Source organism: Dioscorea cayenensis, chromosome 16, assembly GCF_009730915.1.
Source record: "Dioscorea cayenensis subsp. rotundata cultivar TDr96_F1 chromosome 16, TDr96_F1_v2_PseudoChromosome.rev07_lg8_w22 25.fasta, whole genome shotgun sequence".
NCBI lineage: Eukaryota > Viridiplantae > Streptophyta > Magnoliopsida > Dioscoreales > Dioscoreaceae > Dioscorea > Dioscorea cayenensis.
In genome coordinates, this window is record NC_052486.1 from 961,990 (window position 1) to 984,911 (window position 22,922).

The 22,922-nt window shown below is 34.5% G+C and overlaps 2 protein-coding genes across 2 annotated transcripts; both read right to left on the minus strand.

Annotated features, from left to right (window-relative positions):
- Window positions 1-2,853: 2,853 nt before the first annotated feature.
- Window positions 2,854-11,363, minus strand: LOC120278928. The gene is given in 10 exon segments (XM_039285667.1): window positions 2,854-3,200; window positions 3,292-3,383; window positions 3,766-3,935; window positions 4,298-4,498; window positions 4,590-4,939; window positions 5,188-6,574; window positions 7,100-7,885; window positions 7,887-8,638; window positions 8,765-10,321; window positions 10,983-11,363. Coding segments are annotated over 10 exon segments (5,520 nt in total). The 5' UTR covers window positions 11,161-11,363; the 3' UTR covers window positions 2,854-3,153.
- Window positions 11,364-12,219: 856 nt separating this feature from the next.
- LOC120279007 (protein ACTIVITY OF BC1 COMPLEX KINASE 7, chloroplastic) lies at window positions 12,220-22,383 on the minus strand. The gene is made up of 18 exons (XM_039285829.1): window positions 22,250-22,383; window positions 21,009-21,639; window positions 20,397-20,540; window positions 19,824-19,949; window positions 18,902-18,989; window positions 18,653-18,746; window positions 18,258-18,351; window positions 18,052-18,106; window positions 17,798-17,889; window positions 16,813-16,983; window positions 15,703-15,759; window positions 15,543-15,626; window positions 14,387-14,471; window positions 13,725-13,786; window positions 13,515-13,589; window positions 13,296-13,400; window positions 12,816-12,957; window positions 12,220-12,530 (listed from the first exon to the last, which is right to left on the minus strand). Exons 2-18 carry the CDS (start codon window positions 21,609-21,611, stop codon window positions 12,457-12,459), a joined length of 2,151 nt encoding a protein of 716 aa, XP_039141763.1. The 5' UTR covers window positions 21,612-21,639; window positions 22,250-22,383; the 3' UTR covers window positions 12,220-12,456.
- Window positions 22,384-22,922: the final 539 nt, after the last annotated feature.

Sequence of the window (22,922 nt, forward strand, 5' to 3'; positions counted from 1 at the left end):
ACCAAGTCTACAAAAACTAGAAATATTAATTTCATATACTTTTTAAAACCCATGTTTAAAAATAATTTCACGTCAAAGTTCATAAAAAAATACATTCACGATTTTTTTCAAAAACACAACTCTAAACTAATAATAAAAATAAATATCATAAATGCAAAAAAAAAATTTCATTCAACTCTACAAAAATAATTTCATGCAAATATTAAAAAAACCAAGTCTACAAAAACTAGAAATAATAATTTTCATGTATTTTTTTAAAAAACCACATATCCATACTAATAATAAAAATAAATATGAATAATATAACTAATAATTTTGTTCAAGTCTACAAAAATAAAGTCATACAATTATTTAAAAAAACAACTCTATGAAAACTACAAATAATAATTTCATGCATTTTTTATATAAACACTAGTCTAAAATAATAATTAAAATAAATATCTACAATTTCAACTAATACTTTTATTCATGTATACAATAATAATTTCGTCCAAATATTTATAAAAAAAAGTCAACCAAAACTACAAATAATAATTTCATGCATTTTTTTTAAAAAACCACATGTCTAAACTAATAATTAAAATAAATATATCAAGAATACAACTAATACTTGCATGATTAAAATAAGACAAGCCTAGAAACTATAACTAAAAATAAAAATAAATAAATCATCACCAATCTTGTTAATTGGGGACTTCCGAAATATTAAAAATTAAGAGAAAATTCAAAATTTGCACAACTTCAAAGTCTCAAGATTCCAACTCTGAATATTAAGCCTCGATAACGTTGACTTCAAATAATTAAACTCCAACAATCCAAATAATACGCCCTGAGAGAATGAAATTAAGAGAGAATGAAAGTAAGAGATTAAGAGAGCATGAGAGTAGAGAGTTGGGAGAGAGTAATAATTGGTAAAATATAAATAATATGGGGGTGGAGAAATTTGTAAGAATTTAAAAAAAAACCTGAAAATAAAAAAATTTGAATTAAAAATAATAATAATAAAAAAAATCGCCAACCCGCTATGAATTTTAAATTCATAGCCGTTGAAGCCCAATGGTTGGGCTTCAACGGGCTCCCAACCCGCCGGGTCGGGCCGGCGGGTTGGGAACCGGGTTGCAACCCGGTTCTAATATGGGCCTGGCTAGGCGGGTTGGCCCAGCGGGCGAACCCGTAACTGGCCCGTTTACAATACGGGCACGGGCCGGGTTGCCGGACGGCCCATGCCCACCTCTAGATCAAACCACAAAATTCGAGATATTAACTCCAAGTATGTGTATGTCTCTGTATTTTATTTTTTAGGTTTTTTACTTGTTTATTTTAACTAATTTATATAAATATATTAAAATAAATGCTAAATTTGAAAAAAAAATATATATTTTGTCAAACTTTTAAACTGACAAGTAGAAAGGATTAAAAAAATTATTAAAATAAAACAAGTAAAAATAACTAAAAGTAATTAATTAATTAATGATATTATGCATAGCTTTTTTATTTTGGAAAAGATCAAAAATCAAACTCCAGAAAACTTTAAATATTAATTCCAAACACCTGTGCATATCCTTATCTTTTTTTAAATAAGAATGTCCTTGATTTTTCCTTCAAAGGGGCTCGTATTTTATCAAAAATAAATAAATAAATGAAAACTAATTAAAGGCTTGTTTGGAGTGTATGCTTTTCCCATTTTTATTTTTAATTATCATAGTAATGCATAAAAACATAATTCAGCATTTCCCATTTTTATTTTTAAAAATTATTTTCTAAAACAATTCAAGCCAACATCTTTCTTAATAACAGAAAATAAAATCATATTGTATTTTTATAAAAACAAATAAAAATAACTTTTAATAAACACATTCAAAACACATCATATCTAATATACTCATTGTAAAAAATATTTATTTATATAATATCATAAAACAATTATACTAAAGATGCCAACAATACCTCAATCTATTGACACCAGAATTGCTTATATGTGTATAAAACAGGATTGAATCCCCACTGCACAAAAATAAAGATGCATGAAATATTTAAAAAAACATGCACGTGTCCCTAATATGTGATTGTTCCATTTTATAAAAAAAAAATTATAATAAAGATAAATTTATTTCGATGTAATGCAAAGAGAAGTTAAAAAAAATTTGTTTTTTATAAAATTTTGTTTTTAGTTTAATTATCATACATGTCCCTATAATTATGTATTTTCTGCGTTTTTAGTCATTAGAAAATTTTTAAATACAATTAAATCCTCATATTTGATCGTTATTCTAGTCCACAGCAATATTTTTAAGTACAATTAAGTTCTTACAATTTATATTTGCTGATCTACACCACACACAAAAATGACCAAATTTGACTAAATATGAGGACTTAATTGTACTAAAAATATTGCAAAAACTAAAATAACAAAAAAATATATAATTATAGAGACATGTACATCAATTAAACTTTTATTTTAAGTCAAAATAGCATATAAACAAATAACAAAATGTCATAATTTATAAACATATACCATTTATATTAAATAAGACTTAAAACTTGGTAAATTTAAACTGCTCTCATTACCTCATTATTCATTGAAAAAAATATTTACCACTAGGCCATTGCAGGTGAGAAGGGAAATGAAATTTCTAACTCTGTTGCAATAGTGATAGTAAAAATTGGGAATCTATTAATTATCTCCATTAAAAAGAAAAAAAAAAAATTATGTATTAATATCAAAATTTTCTAAATCACATAATATGAAAGCATTGGACATATGTAATACACCAAAATAATAACTTGGTAACTAACAGTAAAATTCAAAAAGAAAATTATTGAGCAAGAGTTTGGCTTTCAGTAGGCAAACAATTGGCATGCAAAAGCCTGTTTTATGATATCACAAAAAAGTAAAAAATCTTACAAGCAAATTGAGGCTTCAGTTAATCATACAACGGTGAAAAAAACTAGATAAAAACATGATATGCCGCATATTTGGTTGCCAAACATTGCTTTTCATAGACCGAATGTAATCCCGACCCAGGTGAAGTTTACAATTATGTGACGATAATCAAGTAACCATTGTTTCAGCTTTGTTTGACTCGTATCTCATCGATTAAATTTTCATCTAAGCAAGTTAAAGCCCCCAAGATAAATGCTGTTCAATTAATTTTACCGGAGCTGAGATAATGGCCGTCTAAGAACTCGAGGGGAAAGAACTGCAGAAAACATCGAAGGTTGTAAACCGGGAAATATTAATGAGAAGTAGTGTGTGAGAATTGGATGTTCTAAATGAATTTTGAAAGATACCTTCACTTAAATTGAAAGAACTCTTTCGGGCGAAAACTTCAACTGGGTCTATATGTTGCTTAGAAAGCAATAGTTGCTTCAAACATTCTTTCCTGCAACATAACAAGGCGGTAGCGGATCATTTCATCTTATAGGGAGTGTAAAAACAAAGAAAATAGTTCATCAAGCAAATGAAACATAATCATGGTGGAGTCTTTGCTCCATGAATTTAGATGGATAAAAATGTCCAAAAATTAAACATGGGCTAAGTTGAGATGAAGAACCTAGTGACACAATGAATGTAGATGACAAGATTAGCAGACTAATATCAAAAACAATTTAGATGCATTCTGGCAACATGTAATTTTAAGGCTTTTGCGTCCAACATTCCAAGATTTTCAGTTCTAATTATATTCATTTCTCCGAGAATAGTTTTAGTGCTATCAATCAGAAAGGTGACAGTCACAATCAGTGGCATCAATTAGCAACATTTACCTTGCCCATGAAGGAACACGTTTCATCTTGCGTCTGGTATCTTCTTCACCATCCTCATCATCAGAGTCTTTGTATGGAGAAATCTCATATGATAGTATATCTCCACTTACTTTGGTGAAAGACATCCTATCCTGAATTGCAGCTTGCATATTTTCTAAATTATTGTGCACCTGCAAAGACATTACAAGAAAAATTATAGGTGGGTCACACTTTGCATTAAGATATAGCAAGTAAACGAAAATAATAGCATGATCACAGGGAGTTTCATCTGCCGTAACATGTTTAAAATAACTGATCAGGGCAAACAATATCTCGTTTAATAATCATTAGCTATGGAAAATAAGGTCATGATAAAGCTTCTTGTCCTAAAAACAGCCAGGAGAGTACTCAGAACAAAGTGCCAGATACCAATATAGACAGTCCTGGATATGTTCTACAATGTATAAAATGATGTCTATTTTATTGACAAGAATGATCATAATAAGTGACAATCTTGAATAAAATGCACCTTAATTTCTATAAAAGTGTTTACCTTCACTGCATTATTTGACTCCTTAACTGAATCATGAGCTTCGGAATGATTCCCATGCCTGTCATCAACATCAAGAACCTCAGTGATGCTGGGTTCCAATTCTGCAGCTTCCCTACACCCAGCAACTTCCTTGTGTGTGTCAAAATTCTTTTGTTGCCTTCCATCTTCAGTCAATTCTTTCTTCCTAAGCTCTTTGTCATCCTGCATTCACCATAAAAAAAAAATGTTTTTCACGCAAATAAAATAGAGTAATGGGATTCAGCATATTGAAGGGATGCAACAAGGAACTTACGGCAGCTTTCTGCCGCAGTTTTTTTCCATCCTTCCCTGCATGTAATCTTTCTCCACCCAATCTTTGAGGCTTCTTTGTTTCTTGCATACATCTACGTTTCTTTTCCTTCTCTTTCCTTGCTTCATCTTCTCTCTGCCTCTTTCTTGCTGCAATTTCTGCTTCTTTCTTCTTCCTTGTTTCTTCTTTTTGCTTTTGTTGAAGCTCCATCAGTTTGGCATTTTCCTGCTCTAATCTTTCACGCTCTAGCTTTGCTGCTGCTTTCCTCATTGCACGATCATTTTGCCTTTTTTCTTCCAGGCGTTTTGCAGCTTCAGCAGCCTCTAGTGCTTTAACTTTAACATCTCTCTTCCCTAAAGAGTAATGAAGACAATAAGAAAAAGACAAAATACAAGCACAAGATACCTAAACCCATCATTATAAACTCACCCATGTAAGTCTAATGTACTATCTAGATAACCCATCAAAATCTTATGTTTTATCTTAGAACATAGGAACAAATAAATCCATCATAAAAGTTTTACATAGAACTTCTATTGGCAGATTCAAAAAACATGGTTGCATCAAATAACAAATGAAAATACATAATTAATAGGCTCACCTGCAGCAGGTGCAACTGCTTGTTGCTTTTGCCTGACAAGTGGGATAAAGGATGATATGTTGGATACAATATTGCTGAACTTGCCACCTTTTTCTAAAGAAGTATGACTTGTGATCCTTTCTTTCCCTTTTGTAGATAAATCTGGTTTACTAGACACCCTACAAAGAGATTCAACAGGTTCCTTTATCCCATTTTTACCCACTGAAAGAAAACAGTTCTCTTTATCATCTGCCTTCGATTTGTCATCATCAGCACGCTTGATTTCCATACCAGGACACACTTCAATTTGGGCCTGAAAGTATACTTCTGTATTAACTGAATCCAAGCTTCCTCTTTCCAGAAATTTATTGGAGCCGGAAACCAACGATTGTGCATTCTGGTAACTTGAAGTCACATCACCAAGTGCTTTCCTGTTATTTGATACAAAGTCATTCCCTGGGCCAGCTTTCTCGTCAGACGTGTCTTCTAATCCAAGTGGATGCCCATTTTCTTCAGTCATGCAAGAATTCTCATCAATCCGAAAACAAATGAGCTCCGGGTTTGAACCAACTTTCTCTGAGCTAGCGAAGCTCCTGCTTGAAATAACTCTCTGACTCATCTTTCCAACAGGTGGGGTTAGAGGAGGTTTCCTTATCACAGAACCAAATCTTGTACTTGAAGAAGCTATACTCTGAGAAAGTGACCTACATGATAACGAAGCATCAAACTCTGACCCCAGATTACCATATAGCGTAGTGATGCTTGCCTCCTTGCTAGCTCTGATTTGTGTCATACCAATATTATGAAGTTCAAAAGAATTACTTAACCTCATATGATCTGGCAGTCTAGAAGGTAATGACTGATACACATTAGGAATTTCATTTATCTTATACTTTGTCAAAGGACGGGATAAAGGTGTAACAACACTGCCAGATAGACATAATTGCTCAAGTAGTGACGCCCGCTTTTCTGTGAAAACAGAAAAATCAGAATCATTAACAGCAACCTCATTTTCAGTCAAAGAAGGAAAAGCAATGCTGAACCCCTCAAACTCTGGCATGGTCTCATCACAACCAAACTTATCATCCCCATAAGCTGACAACCTAACTGAATCACGTGCATGCAAAAGTTTCTTTCCATCATGTGTGCTCATCAAATCATTAAATTCCCCAAGATTTACAGATTTCCTCAGAATTGCTTTTTCCAAAGCATTCTGAGGTAACTGACTATTTCGACTGCCAAGTGGAGTAAGATTGCTTTCTTGATCAAGTGAAAAAGATTCCGTGTTTTTCACCTCGTCTTTCACACTATCTCTAAAATCCCCAAATGACTCAACAAGAGAATGAACTGAAGGCGCAAATGTATTTGTGATCTCAACCTCAACCCTCCCTTTTAAGCTATCAACACCCTGCAAAGAAATTGTTACAATACTAGTTACTGAAATGCATGCGGCCATGGGAAAATACAAATTAACTTTTAAAGAACAAACATGAAAATAAATAAAAGGTCATTAATAGTGCATTTTCCACAGACTAACAAGCACCTAAGTCCAAGCAGGGATATGTACACAAGGAAAAGAAGAGAGAGGCTTTCAACCAACATTTACTGATTAAATGTCAATAGAATGCAATTCTTAACAGTTAGTAAGAACCTCAAGTCTAATTGCAACAAAATATTTACAAAAGAAATTGCAGCACCTTAAGTCCCAGTGAAGTACACATTCCCAATCAGCCATGCTTCCTCCAATTAAAAACTTAAGTTTACTAAAATACAAAAATGATAAAGATGAGAGCATACCGTTTAAATGTTATTCATTAACTTAAGAGAACTTGTTGAAGTTTTATCACAAAACATATGATATAGTTTATCCTTCCTTAATGCATCATGAAACAGTGACAGAATAACAAGAAGTCCAATTATTTAGCATAAATACCTCTGTCAAACGTTTTTCCTTGTCCTTGTGTAAATTTTCAGAAATGCATTGTGAAGCCACGCCACGCGTATCAGCCACAGCTTCACTAGACAGCTGGAGCGTTTCAAACTCCATTGGAGCTATAGAACCATTCTCAGCAATTGTCTTGAAAATGTGATCATTGCCTTCCTTAGCAGGAAGGAGCTTGGACTTCATCCTATGAGAGGTAGCAAAAACATCATCTGATTGATCAATCTTTCTCCTTTTCGGCCATGTGATTTCACATGCATCATCTGTGGCTCTAAAAGCTGGCTTCATGGAGCTTGCAACATTGATACCATTTGACTCACAAGAAGCAGAGTTCTTACGATTAATAGTCAAGCTCCTTAAGGAGTAGCGATTTTGTGGAGGTGCATTCTGACTTCCTGTTTCACATGGAGTAAGTCTGTCTTGTTTGACGCTTCTTTTACAAGAATCATATTTATCTTCACCACTGACAGAATTGGTTGATAAAGGGCATACTTCTGGCAGCAAATATGCAGCATCACCACAATCAGGGGTCACTCTAGTAACATGTTTCTCCTGAAAATCCTTTGGATTGGCATCACTGATGATTCCCTGTGATTCCGAACAGTTGCCTACTCTTTTAGAACTATTTACCAAACAACCTCTGCCTTCATCTAACACATTAGAATTTCTTGAGAATTGCTTAACTTCGAACACAGCTTTCTGAGCTTTACCACTAGCTTCTGTAATTGTAGGCTCCGTGACCCAGGCCTCACCAATGGCAGCAGCACAACTTCCTTCAGCATCTTTGAGAACTTGATGTGCTTTCATAGGACAAAGAAGCATCACTGAGAGAGGAGCTTGTGCATTGCAGGACAGTGCTGCCTGTTTTTCTATTTATGATTCTATCTAGACATTCCTCTCGAACAGTCTGCACTGCACTAGGCATTGCCCTTTCTTTCCTATCATCATACATAAGCATCACATGGTGTGACAAATCCATGTGTTCGTTTGGCAGACAATCTCCTTTTGACAGACAAATGCCAGATGAGCATGGAGAAGCTGAGTTATTTTCACAAACTCTGGCCATTGTCGTCAAAGATGGAAGGTCAAGTACTTGAGAAGCCATTCTGCTCTCAATTTTGTTCTGGGAGTTGCATTCTGATTCCTCCCTTGCATGCAAATCAAAACCTTCAAAACCACCATGTGAAGCAGAGTTTGCTTCCTCGAAGCAGCTTACGACTTCCGTGGTATCCAAAGTATCTGCTCCTACAAGCTGACTGTTTGCTAGAAAAACATCTTTTGGGTTCAAACTTCCACAATTCTTCTTCACTTCCACAATTGGAACAGACTCCGACATTGTGAGATCTTGCCTTTCCAAAGTAGTGCCGCTGATTACATTTGAATAAAAATGATTAGCTTCAGCCGAGCCATTGGTCTCCAAAAGTTTAGAGGTTTCGGTACTTGAGCTACCACTGCAATGATCTTTTCTACCAAATTGTCCAAGACATTCCGGTGGACAACCACTTGCTACTTGTAGACCATCTAGCTGACCTGAAAATTTTATTTGATAGTTCAACATGCAATTTCTCACGGGAGATGAATAAGCAAGCTCATTTTCAAAATTAGAGCATAATGTCATTTTAGAAGACAAAAGAAATCGGCAAGAATGTGGCTCACCTGTGAGGCAGGATGCTTGTTCTAGGTTATTCACTTCAGAAATATTGGCCCCCGACTGAATATTTGCAGCGGGTCCACCTTCTGGCATTCCGTTGTTGATTTGTTCACTATCCAGTAGATCATCCTCATGAAGCCACCTGGTCTGTGAAGAATTGTGTGCTTCAAAATTTTGCATATTAAATCTTCCTTCTGCTGATTTCAGAACATCTGTCTTCAAAAGTGAACTTCCTGATGAGTTACCTTGAATTTCCCTACATGTCCTATGCTGAACCCTACATTCCAATGAACCTTTTCCACAAGCAACCTGCAAATTACTAGGGTCAGCTTGCAACTTCTTCAAGGAGTTCAATGCACAGTTTCCCACAGGGAAATGTTGTAATTTATTTTCAGAGGATCCACACTTAGGTTCAGATGATGACCCACAACGACGCGACAAACTTTCAGACACTGGAGATGGATGAGAAGCACATCCTGAATCATTGCAATCAACTCTCTCAAGTTCTAGGTTTTTATCCGTGACCCAGATGGTCCTATCCATGGTGCACATGATTTCACCAGTAGACAACGCATCATCTCCCTGAAACTTCTTGGTCACAAAAGGATCATCGCCTCCACTAAGATCTTGAAAAGGAAATTCCACAGCTGCTGTTTGCAAGACCTTAGATTTGGAAACATCCATCACATCAGCAAGTCCCTCAGTAACCTTTTCCGAACCTTTAGCAGATATACCAGGAAGACCACACTCCTCCACAACAACATCAAAGTGGAGTTGCTTTGGTTCAACAATAGATTTGAAATCAGACATTCGCAAACCTGCAACATCACCAGTTTCCAAACCAAAACGAGCAGGAGAAACTACCATCATAGCATTCTCACTTTCTTCAGATTCAATAGCACATGATTTAATGGCTGCACTAATACCATTATTTTCAATGTTTTCTGCAATGATAGATGATGCTAAACTGACATCTGTTTGAGCATCCACTGCTACAGGAATACCATCCTCTATGAGAATTGAAGATTCTTCCAGTTTCAATAATTCATCAGGAGATTTGAGTTTCCGAGCCCTTGAACGAGTGACCATAAAGCCATCTAAATTGGAAGCTAACAAGTTCTTAGGTTCCAATCCTGTTTTGACATTATCAGGTTTCAAAGCAGCAGCCTTTGACCTTGTCATTCTTCCATTGATTCTATCTACACACATACTACTTGTTGCAACTTCATGTGTTGATGTTTTCTGTTTCTTGTGCAAACGAGTCTCAAGGTCTCTCTGCCTTGATCTGGACCGCTGGATACAGGCAAGTGGGTCTACTCCATCATGGCCCTCTGCAGCTGGTGATTCAACTAAAACATCAGAACCTTGTTCTCTGGCCTTGGGACAATTCTTGAGCACTGATTGATCTAACGCACTTGTCCCAGCAAAGGCATTGCTTGACTGTAAGATATTGTCACCCCTTAGAGACCGGAGAGTAAATAGAGACTTGTGGTTCGCTGAGGGAGTAGTGAACCTTGGAGGTGGGAATAAGATACCGGAAATAAGCTGTTCCCTGTTCATCTCTGAATAAAGATATCAAGAATAGGTGAACTGCTATTACAACAATGCAACAATTCAACAACCAACTTTAAAATTTCCATATACTCGCCAATTGTCATACCAAAATAATAGCATTAGTAAAATGGCAATAATATTTATTAGAGTTAACCCCACATCGTTACCTGCTAAACTTTTTTAACACCTAGTAGAATTCAATTTTTCACCAATTTAACCTTTTCAATAAGCTAAAATCGTCTAATTTTTTTTAAAAAAAATTGAACACCAAACTTACAGAATAAAAGAGATTAAAAAAAAAAAAAACAAGTATACAAAAGAAACTAGTCGACATATTGGCAAAATCTTGAGTATCCATCTTCATTGTTGAATCATGAACACTGAAAAGTTGAATCCGAAGATCAATTTCGTAGTTGGTAAAATCACAACCAACTTAATTTCTATAAATAAAAAAACAAATGCCCAGCTAGTTCCTAGCAAAATTCTACAGGGAATCAAGAACCCCAAAATCATAGCGCGCTTTCTATTTCCCGATCAAAACGCTAAAGAACGCTAGCCAAAAAAAAGAAGAAAAAAAAAACCTCCACATTCAAAGAAAATGCAATCAAGAAACACAAACCTAACCAACCATTCAAACACTAGATAACGAATACAAAAGAAAGGCGAAACCTTTAGGGTCGAACCCAGCAGCAGACTCCGATCCAGAGGCGAGGAGCCAGGGAGGAGGTCGGCAGCCATGGGCAAGAAGATTAGAAGCCATAGATTCCGAGTAGGATTCGGCTTGCTGGCGGAGCTGAGCCTGGATTGATCTCCTCCGATCAAATACCTGCATGAATAGGTGCTCCATCGTCGACATCTCGACCCCAATTCCAAATCGAGAGTGAGTAAATCCACCCAAATCCAAACCCTAGGGAGGCCAAAACCCTGAAACAATGGTTAGGGTTAGGGTTAGGATTAGGGTTTTCCTCATCGAGAGATCGAGAGGGAGAGAAAGCGAAGACGAAGAAGAGAATGAAGTGTCTTCGAACGAGGGATTCGAAAAAATTCGAAATGGGGTTCAGTTACTCATCGCGGTAGTAAGATAACTGATCTTATTTGGACACGTGGAGGGCTGTGATTTGTTGGTGATCGCGTGTATTTGGACATCGTTAATAGTGAGAGACGACAAATGATGAACCTCGTGTGAAGGTTTAGGTTAGTTACATTGCTGCGCGGTGTTGATGGTCTACTGGTGTAGATTTGCGCAACGGATCATTCAGGCTTGATCCAACGGTGGATTTTTTTTTAATAAATAAAAATTAGAGAAATTTGCTTATATTCCCCTGTAAAAATGATTATTGCTAAATAACTTCTTAAACAAAAAATTCGCTGATATCATGGGCTAAAAATCAATTTATGTAACTTTTTATTTCTCTTGAGATTAAAAATTATTTAATTTTTTGGTTAAAAAAGAGTATCTAAACAAATAAATTTGATTTTTGTAGATAAATAAATTGTTGTAATTAAAAAGGTTTTTCAATTTTTAAAGTTTTGACTTGCTTTAGCTTAAAGTACCTAACAATCATTTTTATATAAATTAAAATTTTGAACAATACAAAAATTAATTTAGAGTTTCCTGATCAAGCTTGGTATATCCGTTTAAGATGACAAAAAGTAATCTAGGTAAGTTTTTAAATCCAACAGTTGATTGTTTATATAAACACTGTATATTTTTACTATTTATATACTGTACAGCAATATAAAACACGTTTTCAGTACTGTTTATGATGCTCAAAACCGATCATATTACCATCTTACAGCGTAGACATCCCTAGATTTAAAATCTAGAAACATCTTTAGATTACCGGTCCTCTATAAATATAATCATTTTTAATGAAAACCAATATATTACATAATCACTGTAACATATCTACATTATAGTTTTTATTTCAAGAAATGAAAGTATTACATTCATTGGATATCAAACCTATTTTAATGTGCAAGAACATATAATATACAAATATTACATTTATCGTCTTCTATTTACTTCAATGGGGTTAATGGTCCCCTTCTGCATTTTCGACGTAATTTCTGGTGTTACATGTAAAAGAATAAAAAAAAAATTAATGATTGTAACACTGTTCCTTGTGAAAAAAAACACCAATTAAATCATCTTCTCAAACTTCTCAAGTTGTTTCACCCTTTGCATTGATCTAATAAGAAGTGCCAAGAACACACCTGCAATGTAACATCACAGTTTACACAATCAAATGTATGTTTATCGGGAAATCAATCAATCGGTTTCCCAAGTCACAGTAAATACGATCGATTCAAATATAAATTTGAACCAAAACTGCAGCAAAAGATAAAGTTTCTTTAATCTCATCGAGTCGAAGTCAATAAGATATGATTGTTTACCGTAACTTTTCCGCGTGGACAAACAATGTTGAAAATGTAGATGAACACAGTATATAATGAGTTTGTTTAAAGAAACTGAAATGCAAACTTGAGATATTGATTTACCTGCACCAATGTATGTTCCATTTGCTATCAATTCATTCCCTTGGACACTTAATGAGACTCCGACATTCAGCAGGCTTCCGCTCAAAACCGTGTAGATAGCAGCCATTTGTAGGATAGATGCTTTCCGTGCAGCTCGTTCAGACTGATACATAAATTAAGCATACTACTTGTCAGTCGATGAAAAAATATCGCCACGTGGTATAAATGTAAACGAAAAAATGAGGTTGTTTTCTAATCCTAACTGTTTAGAGGCCTAATATGTCCCTCATTTCCGGGAAATGCATGCTTTCTCATATGATGCATCTTCAGCATTAACAAACCTGTGACGGTAATACAACTACAATAATATATTACTACAAAGTGATGAGCCATCAAGGATTAGCACGAGAGTTTTGAACACCATAAAGGCAATCTTTAAGTCTGAACTAGTTGCTGAAAACATATAACATTTTGCAATTAATTGTTTACTGGAGAAAATACCTCAAGTACTCTGACTCGGAGTTTCAAATCCCCGTCTTCAAGTTGTTTCACAAACTCCTCTATCCGCTGGATTCTGTATGGCATTGATATAGTAGAGTCTCTAGCCTGCAAAAAAGAGGGAAGTAGGTAAGGATGTTCATGGCAAAACTTAGCACTAGTTTTTTTTTTAGAGGAAAAAAAAAATCAAACAGAAGAAACAAGATAGAAAGTTGTGAGTACATCATTAGCTTGCCGCCTGATCTCTTGGACAAGTTCAGCTCCACTTCGTTGAGTTTGCTTAATGTCTAGCAACTCCTGAATTTCCAATACATTAAAAATGCATATATAAATAGTTACACATGTAGATCTATTAGAGAAAATATCTGTTAGGAGCTTAATACATAACCAGTAAAGCACAAACAATTTCCAAAACATGGACAAAGTACAAACCTGTGCATATGGAGCAGCAACTTTCGCAAATGAAAAATTGGGATCCAGTGCATATCCAATACCTGAAAAGCAAACAGATTTAGTAACAATGAAGTTACCCCGTTTTTCCTCAAAGCACAACAAACATATTGTTGTCAAAATCACTTAAGCGACAAGAAGAGCCCATAGGGAATAGGATCCGCTACTAACAATTAGAGAGAATAATATGGATGGATAATGCCCAAAGAGCGTGCTTGTTCACTAAAAACCAAAATCTCATCCTTGGACCTCAGGGTTGAAAAGCTTCTGGATTATAAATGGAGGTAAAGGTGAATGATATAGAAGAAGAATATTATTCCATTGAATGATGCAAATGGCTTGACCAACCTCAATGATGCACCATACAAGGTCATTTTCAAGAATTTCACATCAAACAGGCTCTTCAGATCCAGAAAAAATGTCATGAATACCTTCATTGATCATTGTAGTATCTCTGATATACAATAGAGATCATGAAAATGGGGCTACACACTAAAAGGACACTCATGAGCGAGCGTTAAGAATATTGTTTATTCATTGTTTGAAAATCCAGGCTCTTCTAATGCATCTACAAACAATGTTTTTAAAAAAGAAAAAGGAAAAAGGCAATTCTTGATAAAAATGGCAAGAGGTAGGGCTTGCACCTTCAAGGGTTGAGAATGCCCTCAGGACAAATGTGAAAGTAGCTGGAAAACGGAATGGCTGATCTGTAGCTATTGCAAACAAATCCTGAAATAGAGAAGAAGCCAAGGACAAGCACTGTAATATCTATCAGATGGTAAAATTTGGAAATCTGTATTAAAATTTTAGTTGTTTGAACATGAAATCAAGTTTTTAGTTATGCTTATTTCTTAAGTAGCTTACATCCTGAAGACCTTTTGCATCTAGAATATTCAGAAGATTCAAAGGGATCTTGAAAAGATTTGAATTTACTTAAGAAATTACACTGGAAAATCTATATGTGGAAAGAGAATAAGGGACATGTTATTAGCTGCTCATTCATGTTTCTAAGAGAAATTTAATGAAAGTAACATTCCAGATGGTAATTCACAGAAAGGGTCTCTTTCAAAATAGTTAATAAGAAACAAGTCTTAAACGATGTATAGAACACAGTAAAGAGCCTTACTCATATATTTTTATGCCAGTTGATGATATGAAAGACTTTGGAAAAAGACCCATAAAACTTATAAAAGGTATATGCATTACATTTCAATTTGAAAGCAAAATATTGGTGAAATTTATACTATTATTTTCATTTCGGTTAATTTGGCAAATATGGATGTGAGTATATAAGGAATGTTCTCTCATCTCATCAGCTTAAAATTTTGGGTTAAATTGAGCCTAAATAATATGATTGGTTGCCTCTAACACAGTATCAGAACTTGGTTTGTTTGATTTGTTTGATTTGTTTATAATATGACCAGTTAAAATCAAATAGCACATGTAAGGGAACATATTAGAGTAACTAATATGAGGCCGAATATATAAGACTGAATCTCTCATCCTACCAGCTTAAGTTTCTTAAGTTGAATTGGCCCAGGTAATATGCCTGGTTTGCGTCAAAAGTCGTTTTTCCAGATTTAGAATTTTCATTCAAGGAATAATAGAATCAAATCAATAAATAATCCCAAATCAGCTAACTTATTAAATTTAGATAATTTAGAAAATTCTCATGTAATAGATGTGTATTTATTGCTCAGTTGTCTTGAATCATCCCAGTAGTTGTTTTACTTTTGCTTTCATGTAGTTGGTTTAAAATTTGCTAATCTCTATCATTATTATTCATCGTTTGCACATTACCTCACCAATTGCAGAAAGAGTTTGCTCCTGATCTGGTCTCTGGTTCATTAAATTATCCAGAAAAAATTGTACAGATCTCCTCACCTAAAAATGTTTCCTCCACTTGTCAGTTTAAAAATAGCACAACAAATCTAAAACCATACATAGTTTAAATACAAACCGGTGACAAGTCTCCTGTCGGTTTAAGTGCTTCAAGTTCAATGAGACATTTTATAACCTGCAAAAAGAAAATGTTATCATATGAAACACCAGGTCCATAGAACAGGAGTATTAAAAGATTCAACTCCTGCGAAACATGTCGGACTTCGCAAACTGAGACCAGAATCTGTTTTCAATTGAGTGGCATAGCTATAGGATTTACAAGATAGTATGATACCACATGGAAAGTAAAGATCACATGCATTTTTTAGCCCAATTTCCCATAATCAACAATGTAAGACCATAGCACACAGGAAGCTGGATGTGACACTTTAATTGTAAGAACACAATCACGGCAAAGAGATATTTCAGAGTGAATTTTTTATTTGTTAAATATGTCAAGATTAAGTGTTTTCAAAAGTTTATTGACAATGAGAACACAGACAGCCTAATAAAATCAGTACCGTGGCATGAGAAAATGGATTTTGTAACCCACCAAATCTGCAATAATTCATCTTATCTGGGTAAATTATTAAAAAATCCTCAGGAATTTTCATTCTTTCTGCTTACTCCTCACTTTTATCATTACTTTTTAATCTTCACTTTATTGAATTATTTCATGTTCATCCTTACTTATTAGGGTTAGGCTATTGGTTTGTGATTGATACCAATATAATCCAGTGCACACAGGTGGCACCTCTGGCACCGGGCATGACTGCCCCTCAAACTGGGGACACGATCTCACCCCTTGCTCAATCATGGCATAACGTAATAAATTAAACATACACCTCATTTTCATGACAATAAAATTTGAATAGAATATTTCCTTATGCATGAACTCAGTCATAAGATGCCACAGTATGGCATAAATATTAATTTACACCTTTCTTAGGAAAAAAAATTGAAATCTAATTTCTATCTTATAACCTGCAGACAACGAATGATGCCGCAATTACATCATGCATTATAAAAACTTATGCAAGGGTATACATATTGCATCACAGTCAAAACATTAAATACTCAGAATATAATGCGGTTAACTGATGTTATTAGGAGAAAAGCATTAGGTGTTCAATAAAAATCAAAGTTAATAATGCTTCACAATCTAGAGTGGTCTTCGTGAGAAAAATACCTTATTTGAATCCTTTTCATAAACTGCATAGAATAATTCAAGTAATCTCTCCCTTGTGAAGGATTTTATTTCACCCATCATGCCAAAATCATAATAAATGAGAGATCCATCCCTATCAATGGCAAGATTGCCAGGATGGGGATCAGCATGAAAGAAACCAGTCTTCAGTATCTGAAATGGCAATAAAAAAAACATGTTAATAGTTCACATGAATAGACTTTCATTACTTCGATTTCTTTAGAAGGAAAATTCACAACAGATGAACCCAGATGAAACAGTAAAAACATTGGTAAGACACACCTTGAACAGCCTCACTTAGCATGTCAGGCTAATATGCCTCTGCACTTCAGATTTCAGGATGACAAAAGGATGCATTCAAAGTCTAACAGGAAGTTAAAAGGAAGTTTTCAAGAAGAAAGACCAGCAATTTGTTCTGATTCAGTTATAAGTTTACAGTTTCCAATATAACCTCAGTACATATCTATTCTTCTAACACATTATGCAACCAATTCAACAAAAAACTTTCCAAATGTAAGGAATTCTTGATTGATACATACTGATTAAAGGTAGAAAAATAAATATATTGGCTCTTCATCACAATCGTACCTGAAGAATAGTACAATTGAAACAAATGGCAAGACAAATCAAAGTTGCAGATCCATTTGAGGCTCATTAATTAATGATTGCTTTCAATACTCCGAGGCATCAATCAAACAGTATATTATTCAAACAGTTGATCTTATTGATAGAATTAAATCCCTCTCGGGATGTGTAAAAGCTACAGAAAAAGTACTACAAAACTGCAATGTTAGAGAATGGCCACACCATTATAGATATAATGGGAATTGACTCACCAGTGAGGATAGAATATTGCATTACATATCATTATCACAAATATGTGTCAAAGGGAAAATTGAAATGAAATCAGATAAAGCATTGAAGTCCACATAACATAGATGCTACAAAGAAAAGATGCTAAACACACCTGAATTAAGTATGCCTCTATTGCGCGAGAAGCAATCTGAGAGCGATTGTAGCCTCGTGCCTCTATTTTTTCCATGTCATTTATCTTAATTCCTGTTCAAAAAAGAAGCTTCATTAATCATATTCTACAAGCACATAGCTTGAATTGCAACACTTCATATTCTAACCAAGCCAACAAGTATGTTGATGACTACATAACACAAACTTAATGCCACAGAATAACAATAGCAATGATGGCATTATAACTAAACTTACCAGGAACATACTCCAAAGTTAGCACTTTTGTGGAAGTATAGTCCCAATGGACAAGCTATAAACATGAAGGAAAAAAGAAATCAAGATTCAGAAAATCTTAGCAAATTGAACATTTTATAAGGCCAAAAGTGATTAATTACATAAGAAATATTCAATCAGGAAAACCAAGCTTTAAGAAATAGGTTTTGAAAGTGAAAGAAACCTACAGGTACGCGAACCCACTTTATGTTACGAAAATCCCGACGGAATCTATCAGCATTTTTTCCTTCATTGATATAGTCAATTTCTTCATACAGAATCCTGAAGTTCACACAAATAACCAAATGTTATGAAGATATAAATAATCAACGAGAGAGAAAAAGACTTATGCAGGAACATTTGTGATGAACTTGGCCAAGCTACTAGTGAACATCAGAAATATGAGATAAACATTGTTGCCCAAATAAATAAATCAAAGGCTAAAGACACATAAACCATTAGAATCATAAAGTTCTTAGGACTAAAACCTGAATACCACCTTTAGCAGATGATTGGGAATTTCACATGTACCATGAAATGTATCAAAGTACATTAAAGCCATCAACAAAACTTAAATGCTTACTTTGAGCATTCATCATATATGCCTAGCCAATCCCTTGAAGGACCTCCAAATGTTTCACTCCTCTGAAAATATTCCGCTATTAGTTTTAAATTTCCTGTAAGAAATGTAATGATTAAGGTTGAACTGTTATTAACAATAGAAATTATCATGCTGCAATAGTAAAGATAACCTGGATATGTACTTGATAGTAGAAGCACTTTAAAGCCATCATAAAAACGTTATAAATATAAAAGGATAGAGATATCTTACTTAGGTCAATTTCAAAAAGTTTCCTTAGACCAGGTCTCTGGATCTTTAACACCACTTTCTCCCCATTATGTAGAATAGCCCGATGCACCTAAATATTGTGATCAAAAGCCAGATTAAAATGAGGCAAAAAGTCAAAAACATTTAAGCACATTGCAGGATATGTTGAACTGGTAAAAACATTTAAACACACAGCAGGGTTAATTTAACCGGTTAAGTATCTGGAGATCCAAAAACCCAAATACTATGATACCTAGCTCACAATTACAACCAACGAACTCACATATACAGGCTGCTCTTCAAAGAGAAGATGTGATATAAATAAGGCAGCAGAATACACTCCATCTTTGTTCAGGGCGTTATGTGGCAGTTTATACTTGACCAAGAAAATAAAAAAAATGATGTAAACAGTATAACCCTTCTTTGTTTTCATAGTATACTTCCATAATAGTAAATCAGTCATGCGTTTACATATTTGAAAAAAAGAAACAACTTTGAATTGATAGGAAACAAGACTCAGTTACAACATGTGACTAGAGATAAACTAACAAATGCAACATTTTCAAGAGATTAGCTTCAGCAAGAATAGAAGAACAAAGTAAGCAAGAAAATTTTAAAAATAAAATGATGTAAACAGTAAAACTTTTCTTTGTTTTCAAAGTATACTTCCATAATAGTAAATCAGTCATGAGTTTACATATCCGAAAAAAAGAAATAACTTTGAATTGATAGGAAACAAGACTCAGTTACAACATGTGACTAGAGATAAACAAACAAATGCAACATTTTCAAGAGATTAGCTCCAGCAATTATAGAAAAACAAAGTAAGCAACTTGACTCTAAGTACAAAAAAAATGGAGTCAATTCTTCAGAAGTAGCATGGAAGGTTGATAATAAAAGGGAAATGCATTAATGTAACAAACACCTGACCAAGACTAGCAGCAGCTATAGGTCGTTCTTCAAATTCTTTGAACAATATATTAACAGGTGAACCCAGCTCACGCTGTATGAATGCTTTAGCCTTTTTGGATGAAAAAGCAGGCACCTTATCCTGCATTAAATAACCAAAACTCAATGAACTCAACAAGTTTTGAGAAAATTAATCCGATCAAATTGAATCATGGGAAAGCATCAATAATGAGAATTGTATGAAGCATGAAAAATCTTTGGTATAGTAAAGAAAGTCAAGGAGAGATTAAAATTCTCTGAATAGAATCAAATTGACAAACACATTCTAATTAATGAAAATATATTAGGCAATTCCACATAATCATAAGTTGTAACAATAGTATATTGCATGCATTACAAAATACTATCTATTGTCCATCTCTTTTGGTCCACTTGCCCAGTTAAGCATGTAGGAAAATTGTAGTGTTAACACCTTGAGTTGAGAAAGGAAAGATTGGTTACTTCTCATAAAAAGTTATGCTTTGCAGTGAGAAATCACCCTAGAAGATAAACACCCAAGTTTGATAAAACAAAACGATAAGACAAGTACCTGCAACTTGGCAAGCTCATCCACAAATTCTCTTGGGAATAAATCAGACCTTGTTGAAGATAACTGCCCAAGTTTTATAAAACATGGTCCAAGTTGTAACACTTGTTCTCTTAACCATGAAGCAGTCCTTTTCCTTCTAGCTTTCTGTGTGCCAAGAAACTTACATCAACATTCAGATATGATAGTAACAATGATTTTGTTGTTTGATTGACAAGTTCTTCAGATGGAACAAATTAATTAAAAAAAAAACAAGGATGTTAACACCAGCCAAATATGGCAGTACAAGGCAGTGGCACCTTTATAAGTATGATGCATTAGGCACTTCTGTCGTAAAACAAGAAACGCATCTCAAATGTAATAGAAAATAATTACTTTGCAAAAAAATCAATAAATAAAAATGCAAGATAATCACAAATGGATAAAAGAATTTCACACCATAAGGAGTTAGTAATGAAGCCCAGCCTGCTAGAGCAGTTTATGGAACAATTCCATGGAGGGGCAGAAGGATAGCTTCAGCCACCCAACACTTAGCATTATCAATACTCTAATAAAGTCAACCTTTCAAGGCTCAAGGAGAAGAAGCGCCCCAAATAAAAATAATAAAAAAATCACCTGCTTGTCTTCTGTGAACCCGTCAGGATAAGCCCATTTCGCATTGTCAAAAAGCACTCGCACTCGAAGCGAAAGCACAAAAGACCATACATCTATTGTCCTTTGCCAGGAACTATAGTTTTCTTTTGCCCAGCTAAAATTTTCATCAGAAGGCAAAACTTTCAACTCTTCATCAAAAAAGTTCTCCTCTGTCACTGGCTTTCTCTGGGTTCTAACCAACGCTGATGTGCTATTCTTTTTCATTATGCTTACACGGTTAACAGCCACCTTTGAACCATTCACAGAATCAGTTCTCCTCCCATTGGAAGAACCCTTACTCTTCACTATTTCTTTTGTTGATACCATCCTGGTGACTCGGCCATTAAGGCCAATTGACTTGACTGAGTGTCCATTGATCCCTACCCTATTAGAATCCAACTGGTGACCTTCAGACACAAACCTTGCAGGTCTTCTTTCCAAAATATCTTCCACAAAAGTTTCAAACTTTGGATATTTTAGATTGGAGATAGAACCCGAGAAACTTAGATCATCCGCTATTCTTCCTCGATCTAGCTGCTCAAATCCACGGTAACAGCATCGATGGGAAGCCAGTGTCACTGCCATATAGATCAGAAATCCAGAGATCGAAGACCTTGCAAACAAGATAACAAACACAACATAAGAAAGAAAACAGCATAAAAAGTGATTGTAAATGGAGTTTTGAAGCAAATATAAAGTCCAGTCTTCGGTGCCATAGAAAAGTTTCATTACAACCCCAGTTCTCCTGAGCACAGTAAAAACTGGCTATTCCTAAAGACACGATGGTCAAGAATTGCAAGAAAAAAGCAAGTGTGGAATTAAAATCCAGATCCAAACACAGTATCAGCACCCAAAATCATCAAAAAAAAAAAATTAAGAAAAAAAGAAATTTCAATTGCCTCAAAGTCAATTAAAGTCAAAACTTTTCAAACATCTAATCAAATAAAATCCTCAATCTTCAAACCAAGATCAAAACTTTCCTCACATTCTACCATTTCCCAAACTCCGAGCTCAAAAAAACAAGAAATTCCTCCGAGAAACTCGATCTTACAACCAAACACTCAAACACCATGACTTCCACTACTCCTCAAACCACACCAACTCAATCCTCACTGAAATCCATTCAAATCTCAAACTCTCCAATTCCACTCAACTTTTAGCTCAAAAAATTTAAAAAAAAAAATACACAGATAATTTTAAAAAAAAACACTGAATTCACTCACCTCGAGACACCTGACGAGCACAAAACAGAACCAATCAATGAAAAAGGAGATCAAAACAGCCAGCAAGCCGAATTAGGGCTCAAAGAGAGGCCAATCGAGAACCCCAAACTTCCACAATGAAAGAAGAGAAACAAACGCAACGACGCAAAGAAATAGAGAAATTTTGACTCGAGAGAACCAGAGTGATTTTTTTTAAGGTAAAATAAAAAGCACCCAAAATTACACTCATCTCATCGAACATTATTGCCACGTTGGATAAAAATTAAGTATTGATGACATGGCTTATTTTTATTGGTTGTGAGTGTACTTTTAGGTTCTTTTATATTTTCTATTGTGGAAAAAAATCTTGATGGGGCCCACTTGTTTCTTGGCTTGTTTTGAGCGCCTTAACTTCCCGCGCGTTTCCCCGGATGTAGAGAAACGCGTTTCTCTGTATGATTTTTTTTTTTTAAATAGAATTTTAATTTTGCACCATTGATTTATGCCACCGCAAAAGAAATGAATAAATAAATAACTAGAGAGAGGGAATTTTTAATGTTTGAAAAAAATTTGGGAGAAAATAAATATGAAGTCTTTTTTTTTTAACTTAAATATGAAGTTTATTTAATGAAACTAACTATATCTTCGTCTATTAGTACCGGTTTAGCTGCGTATGATATTCATTTTTCAGTAG